At 36.8% G+C, this 8,487-nt stretch overlaps 1 protein-coding gene across 2 annotated transcripts in view; it reads left to right on the plus strand.

Annotated features, from left to right (window-relative positions):
• The window catches only part of SEMA3A (semaphorin 3A), a 253,424-nt gene that overhangs the window by 184,058 nt on the left and 60,879 nt on the right, over window positions 1-8,487 (plus strand). For both annotated transcript variants that reach the window (XM_021384444.1, XM_021384445.1), the window contains one exon: window positions 6,955-7,074. In XM_021384444.1, the coding sequence (XP_021240119.1) occupies window positions 6,955-7,074 (120 nt within the window). The remainder of the gene's footprint in view (window positions 1-6,954; window positions 7,075-8,487) is intronic.

Below are 8,487 nucleotides of genomic sequence, written 5' to 3' on the forward strand. Positions count from 1 at the left end.
TTTTTTTTTTTTTTTTTTTTGGCTCTTTACAGCATCTAAGGTAGGACTTCATTTTATGTGGTTTCTGTCTAGGCTGAAGTCATTCCAGTTTCATTTTTCAATATAGTTGGCCCAGCTGTCTTGAGAGCAGGGTTTGTGTAAAACAATATTCAGGTATCATACTAACTGCTTTACCCCTCTGTGAGACTTTGTTTCTTCAGCCTCAGAACTAGGTGACTCTGGAGGTATTTTAATTGCCCAGTTTACTGTCTGGCCTCACTGATGGTTGCACCCAGCACACCTGGGAGCAAAGTGAGAGCATGAATAAGCAACTCTTAGTATCAGCACTGTAGCTAAGTAAAGTCCATCACCAAGTTGTACTCACATCTGAGCTGAAGATATACAAACATTCAGAGGTCCAAGCCTTAAAATGATATTTCAGTTGAAGAGATGTATCTGACAGTGAATGCAATTAAACTCCTAGACAGAACAGAGAGATTTCAATAAATTAAGTGCATTTCAATTAGTAATACTTAGTTTCATAGAATATGTACGTATGGCGTACCTGGCCTATGTTAATCTAATTGAACTAATCTAATTGGTTTAATTTATATAATTGATTTAATTTATGTAATTGAATTGTGTTTTTCCTTCTTCCTTCACAAAAAAAAAAAAAAGGCAATAGATGTTTTGTGAGATGACATTAAGAGAAGAAATTGAGAGCAAAACAAATTAGATTCTTATTTCTGTAAGAACTCTGCCCAAGAGTAGCCACTTTATTTTCGACATGTAACTTTCTGGCACTTAATCAGGACTTCAAACCCAAGGGGACAGCAATAGTCTCAGAAGCCTGCAGATACTCTTATCACAGAAGCCTTTGGAAAATGACACATAACCAGATACACTGTGTTCTCCAGGATTTTGTGTGCGTAGTCTTGCTTAGTGACTACGTATTATATTTGCATTATATTTAAAAGTGAAACTATTCAAAAGAGGCAACAACAAAAATTTAATCTTCACTGTGCCTCATTTCCTGATCTTCGAAGCTCCTAATGTTCACAGGTGATGAGCTACCCTGGGGACATGCACTTTTTAAAAGGAAAAACAAGAAAGGCTTCCACATCTTGCTCCAACTTGTATCCTGAACAAACAGAAAGAAAAAAAAATGTGTGTGTAAAAGTCCAGTGTATAAATTAGTGCCTGGAGCAACTTGAATTTGTGACAGAGCTACTCTCAAGGGATCGGCTTTACTATTTACTTTAATGTACAATAAAGAAAGAGAATGATGACAAGCCAGTATTACATGGTATACCCAGTATGCAACTGCACAAACAAGAGCGTCTAGTTTTTCACATTCCTTTTTTTTCCTACACAATTATGCACAAATATGATTATCTTATTTCCCTTGGCTTAGATTTCGAGTCTTTAAAACATCTTTGTTTTCTTGAATCCACTCCCTATCTCAATAATTTTCACTCCATGTACCATTCCTCCTAATAAACAGTAGACTGAGCATCATATTTTGTTTTAAATCAGGCTTCCATTAGAGTCATGGTTGTATTAACACTGTAGAAAAATGGCACAAATTCAACATTCAATGCCAGTGACTAATTTCAGCTTCAGTGACTTGCACAAGATTCATGTTGAAGCTAAAATTAACATTCCTGCATCCTGAATATGAACATCCTTTCTTCTCTGCCTCCTCATAGCTACCTCTCAGTTATATTGTGTAATTGATTATAGCACTGCATTTGTTTCAATCTTTTAGTGAAGAAGTTCCACTGATATTTAAGAAAGTGTACAGCAGATTCACCTCAGGTTCACAATAACTTACTCTCATCTTTGTCAAAAAGCATAAAATTTATGGCAAAATTATGACCAAAGATAATTTCCTGTCCTCAAATTAGAAGGTGAGAAGCCTCTCAATACTCTGGAGGTGAGAAATAGGGAATGAACTGACCAAACACTGTATGGAGAGATGTGGTGCAACTGGTCTTTGAAGCAGTGGATGGGACTATGAAGGCCAGAAGAACCCCTTGATAACAAATGCATCACACCAAGAAGAATATGGATAGAAGGCTTCTTCCGTTCTGAGCTGAGAGATAGCTCAGTTGCTCCTGACCCCTGTCTGCTATTATCAATATTCACAAGGAAGTAGGGGTTATCTTTGGTTCAAGAGCAAGTGTAAAAAAAATTATTCAACTCATAAAAATGCAATATTATAATTAGTAACACAATGTAGCTATAGCAAAGATAAAAGAAGGCTGAGAAGTAAAAGTAGTTTGGTTAAATGTGGGAGGGAAAAATAACTTCTGTTCTTCATCAAAAACACTAAAGAGAGATTTTTACTAAGTGGGAAAAAAAGAGTATGTTCTTGACTCTCTAACTAGAAGGTAAATCTTAGGTAAGTGATATGTAATTACCTAGGCTGGAATTTGGTCAAAACACCAAGGTTAATTTGCAAAAAGTAATTTAAGGTCTTTAATAGCCCTTAGTGCTCAAGATTCTTATTTTATATTTCAGCTGAAACTCTTATTACTGTTAAAAGGATCTTCAGTGTTTCTTCTCTCCTAATAAAATTCAATATTTGGAAAAACAACAACAACAAAAGTTCACCTTTTTTAAATGGTTCCAATATTTTTCTAATATTCTTTCTTTGCCTCATCCACCTGCAAACATTTTTCATTATTTTTTTAAGAGTTGTTCATTAAAAGTAGTTATTGTTACTCTACTCTTAAGTAAACACCAGCTGGGAACATGATACAACTAGTTCCTAGTAATGTAAGACATTATTCAGCCATTCCCATCTATATACTGCTAATGAAACAATCCCCATTTGAGTGGGCTAATGCATGAAAATGTAGAGACTAAGCAGTCTCTGGGCGCAGCAAGTATGTATTCCAGGGCAGGAGAAAAATGAGGGGAGCATGGTGTTCACAGAAAGTAATCACAGGAGAAAATTATCACTGAATATATTACTCTAAAGCAATGATATTGGGATAGTTGAAAATAACTCAGAGAAGGAGACAGCCATTGTTCCATTATCAGTCAGCTGCTGTTTAGGAAATGTTCCTTTGGGATTTTCAAAAGCTCTGATTATCCAGAATCCTCAAGGCTATTTGTGGGTGCCTTTGTATTTCCAAATATAAATTAATGTGATCTTGTGATCTGAAATTCAGTAGCTTCTTACCAAGCAAGAATTTACTATCACTTTATAACAAATTAGCAATTAAGTACATTTGAGTTTCAGGATTTTAGTTTATTCTAGTTTCAGGGATGTTTTGGTTTTTTCTTTAACAGGAGTGACTTCAAGCCACTGCTATGTACTTCTGAAAATCTTAAGATTAGTTATATGAATAAATGTATAATCCAAAGACCATAGAACCAGAGAATCATAGAATAGCTTAGGTTGGGAGAGACCTTAAAGGTCATTCGTTCCAACCACTCTAGCTCAGGCAGGGTTGCCACCTACTAGATAGGGCTCCCCAGTATCCCATCCAAGCTGGCCTTGGGATGGGGCATCCACTGATTCTCCAGGCAACTTATTTCAGTGCCTCGACATTATCTGAGTAAAAAATTTCCTCCTAATATCTAATCTAAATTCCCCCTCTTTTAGTTTTAAACCATTCCCCCTTGTCCTATCACTTTCAGACTACAAAAAAAGTCAAGTCTCCCTCCTGTTTATAAGCTCCCTTTAGGTACTAGAAAGCCACAAGGTGATCCCCCCAGAACTCTATTCTCCAAACTAAACAAGCCCAGCTCCTTCAACCTTTCTTCATAGGAGAGATGCACTGACCCTCTGGTCATCTTTGTGGCCCTTCTCTGGACCCGCTGCCAACAGCTCCACATCTTTCTTGTGCTGGGGTCCCCAGGCCTGGACACAGTACTCCAGATGGGTCCTCACAAGGAGGACAGTTGCCTCCCTCATCCTGCTGACCACCTCTTTTGATGCAGCCCACAATACTGTTGGCGTTCTCAGCTGCAAGCACACTCTGCTGGCTTGTGTCAAGCTTTTCATCCACCAGAACCCACAAAGTCCTTTTCCTCAGGACAGCTTTCAGTGAGTTCTTCTCCCAGCCTGTACACATGTCTAGTGTTTTCCTGACCCTAGTCCAACGCCTTGCACTCGATCTTGTTGAACCTCATTAGGTCACATGGGCCCTCTTCTCTAGTTTGTCCAGGTCCCTTTGGATGGCATTTCTTCCTTCTGATGTATCTGCTGCACCACTCAGTTTAGTGTCATCAGTAACGTTGCTGAGGGTGCACTGAATTCCATTATCGATATAAGATTTTATTTGGGAACTCTTGAGATAATAGCTGAAACATCGAAGGCTTTTTTTTGCCTATATTCTCCATCTGTTAAACTTTCTTATTTATTTCATAAATGAAGCTTACGCTTGTGTACCCTTCAAAAAGATTATTTTAAGAATACAGTCTTCTCTAAGAGCTGAATAGAAAAAATTCAGCAAATAAATGCATACTGTTTAGCTTTTAACATATTAGTATCTGATGAACTTAGAGAGATGCTGGTAGAAGAGTCTTACTCTTCCATGATTCTTCTGTTCAGTATGTGGGAAAAATAGTGCCTCTCCTCCCAAATTAGTAACGAGTAAACTTAGTACGTGTATTCACATGCATATGTCAAAATGCTGCTTCTTTAGCATAAAAAAATATGTATCCAATATATAGAGCTTTTTTTCTATGCAAACAACTGAGGGCCATCAGTTTGCTCTGGACACAAAGACATAGTCCTTGTTTTATGCTGTTGGCCTGGAAATGCAAAGTGGCAACCTTTTTTTTTCTTTCATTCTTTGTGCCTAAGATATGTTTGTCAGTTTTCTGTTCTTGAAGCCAATGAAGACTGCTTTGAAAACTACTACCAATGGAAATAGCACAGCAGCACTATCAATGACATCGTAGAATCATTTCCAGCATATCAATGAGCAAATTTCAGCCCAAAAGATGGTCTGCATAGGGAAACAAAGATTAGCTTTCTTTTAACTGTAAGAGGAGGTAAAAATCTTATGTAGTTTATCAGTAGTTCTAATTCAAAGGATGTGCACATCTGTAGTATAAAATACTGAATATTGGTGGTTTTGGTTTTTTTTAATTGACTTTTCTATTTCCTTATAACTAGGAAGTAAAATAGGGCTTGTTACTTTTTTTTTTCCCCTTTGATTTATGTTGATCTATCCTAACTCACTTGGGAGTGGAAGACAAGCAAATGAAGATAAGGTTGAAGATAAGGTTAAAGAAAGGTTAAGCATAGCATCAAAGCCATTTTCACAAGCAAAAAGGTTTTACGTTCTTTAAACTCTTAGCTGCATACCCTGTACATTATAATCACTATAATTAAGTGATTGTCTGTCCTTTAAAAACTTGAAAATGACATAGAGGAATGATAAATTGTTAATTAATGATATGCTGTTCTGTTTCAATTCTGATTACACCTCCTGCTGGGCATGACTGATCTATTCTAATCTCTGCCGTGAATTCATTCAATTCCACGCCTTTCTGCTATCATGTTTTCACCCTTCCTGACTTTCATGGCTACCATATGGAACAGAGCCACTGTAGGTTCAATTGATAATTTCATGGTATCAATGTTCTGAGGAAAAGATGCCACTGATATCCAGTAGGCATGCTTGGACATGGTTGTCCTACCATGCAAACATCTAAAATTGCCATGAAAATGATAAACTCATTCCTAAAGCGTGTTTTAAAATGAAGATAAAGTTGAGTTCATCATGACCTTGAAAAATGTATTACTTCAGCTTAAAGAAAGAGTTATTTAATCCTCAAGCTTCTGCTTTTCACAGGAAACTCATTTAAAATGGGTGGTCTGAAAATAACAGTGATAAGCAATAATAATCTTTAATTCCATATTAGAAGTATAGAAGAGGGTATCTCATTTCCTATTTAGGCATAAAAGGGCAGATTCCTGAAAAAGCATTTCTAGCAATGTGAATTCAGGTAATTTCATATGCAAGCTCTAACATTAATACTAGAAAAATATATGACTTTTTCTCTTTTTCTTTTTTGTATCTTCTGTAAGTCTAATTATTATGTATTTATTATCTCTATTTTCTCTACCAGTTGGCATGTATTTAACTTGATCTGGCCCTTTGCATTTAAACTATGTTTGTCTCCTCCATGATCCTTCTAGCTGCTCCAAGAGAGGAATATTGAGACTCTAATACTATGAGTTTCCTCTCCAGCTGGGCTATGTATGTGCCATTTATGGGCTGAAGTATCACAGGTCAATTTCTAATCCTCTTGTTCACTGTGGTACACATGGGGTCAAGGTAGTAGCAGATGATCTCATTTGCTCTCTCCCTTAGCTGCTGCACTTTGCCAGTCTCAGTTACAAAAGTGGCAGAAGTAGAAAGGCATGTTCTGTCTTCCCTGTAGAAAATCCTATTTTCAGAGGATTTGCTATTTTCAGAGAAGAAGGGAAAAAAAAAAAAAAAGATGTTCCTGTATGAAAAAGTAAAGGGATGTGATGACTTTCTGAACTGCAAGTGAATGAGCCTCTCTCCACTTCCAAACACAGAATAATAAGAACCCAGCAGAGTGGGAAAAAAATTCTGGAGGTGTCCAGTCAAAATTTCTGTTCAAAATAGGGTAACTAAACAGCTGGGTAGATTTTGAGGAGTATTTTGTTTTTCTGTATCACTGTCTTCCAGGTATAGATGTATAGTCTGTCCCTGTTCCAGCCTAAGAATGCAAACATATCTTGGTAAAGTGGCTGCAGTTGGCGGATGCAGCTCATTTGAAAGGCTACAGTTAAATTCTGCAGTGAGAAAGTGGGTCTAATCAGATATTTTCAATGACAATAAATTGCATATGGTTTATTGCTTTGTAATTTTCTCATTACCCCCATTAGTGTAATATAAACAGAGGACTGACAACTTTCTCTCACTTAACATGACTGGAAATTTGAGAAATGTTTCTTACAGTTACATCCTCCCACAGATGGAGAATTGTACTCTGGCACAGCAGCAGACTTCATGGGCAGAGACTTTGCCATTTTCCGAACTCTGGGGCATCACCATCCAATCAGAACAGAGCAGCATGACTCCCGGTGGCTAAATGGTATGTAAAATGTACATTTATCCAGTTACATTCATCTAGCTATTAAAGACTAGCACACAGCTTTGTTCCAGCAACATCTGTGACATATATACTCCTCCTTTATTTGGAGCAGGATTTTGTTTTAAACCAGTTAAACTAATCAAAAGTGATTTATAAAGAAGAATTTTTGTTTTAATTACATTGAGATTTGTGGAGTGTGATTAAATTTAAAACATGTACAGAAACTAAGTTAACACAATTAAGCCACAGGAGCAGATTGCTGTAGGGTGTAAGTTGGACAGAAGCTTGAGGCCTGTGGAGGCATCAGCCACACGTCAATACAAAGTAGCTACAGAGCCTAGGGCAGGACTGTATTCTGTACAAACTTTAATTTTTGACTGGGTTGAAGGGAATCCGACACTGGTCACCAAGGTCCAACAGAAAGTGAATCCACTGACTTTTCTGAGCAGTCCGGAGTTGTCAGTGGGTTGGAAAAAATGAAAAGAGTCCTGGGTATTCCAAGCTATATTGTTTCAAAATATTCAGCAGCTGAAAAGAGAAAACAAAATACTTTATTATATGGATATTACTAATCAAGCTTGTAGCTGCTTGCTCATGTGTATAGGGGGAGAGGAAGAGCTTCAGTGAAAACATTGTTTTGACTTGATGTACCAAAATACTTTAAAATGTATTTGAGTTCTCTATCCAATTTTACTGAAGTCAAATTTTCACTAACTTAAGTGGATTTACACTTGGCATTAGTTATACCAGGATTATGAGAATTTTGGAAATGAATATTCATCATTTGAAAAAGCTGCTATTTTATTTGAGTGAGCCAGTAATGCTAGCTGTAGTTAGTCTGTTAATTTATATTTTAATTTTGAAGACTTGACTAGCCACTTTTGCTGTACATGCTACTTGCATCTGCCAGACTTGCACTTCTGTTTTTTGAATTAATAGAAAAAATTGTGCTTAGATATTTTTCACTTCTAACCATGTTATTTATGTCTGTGCTGTGGTTTGGGTTTTCTTATGTGGTTTTGCAACTCAGTGCAAAGTGATCATGCAAAGTTTTAGTACGTAACAGCAGACGATCTTTTAACAACACAGTTTCTTTTTAGTAAAAATTGGAAAGTTTTCCGTTATACTAGTTATTATATTAGATCTATGTACGATCTATAACATAACCAATCTAAGTCTCATAGTTAAAATTGTAAAGTTCTTTTGGAGGTTGGATAAACAAAACTATATAAGATATGTCAAGAATGACTTCAGGGGACTAGGGCGGTTAGTTCAGGGAATAGGAGCACAGGTAGTATTTTCTTCCATCCCTTCACTGACAGAGAAGGACACTGAAAGGGGCAGGAAAACCCATCTCCTAAACATGTGACTGAGAGGCTGGTGCAAACGCAAGAATTTTGGGTTCTTTGATCA

Source organism: Numida meleagris, chromosome 1, assembly GCF_002078875.1.
Source record: "Numida meleagris isolate 19003 breed g44 Domestic line chromosome 1, NumMel1.0, whole genome shotgun sequence".
Lineage (NCBI taxonomy): Eukaryota > Metazoa > Chordata > Aves > Galliformes > Numididae > Numida > Numida meleagris.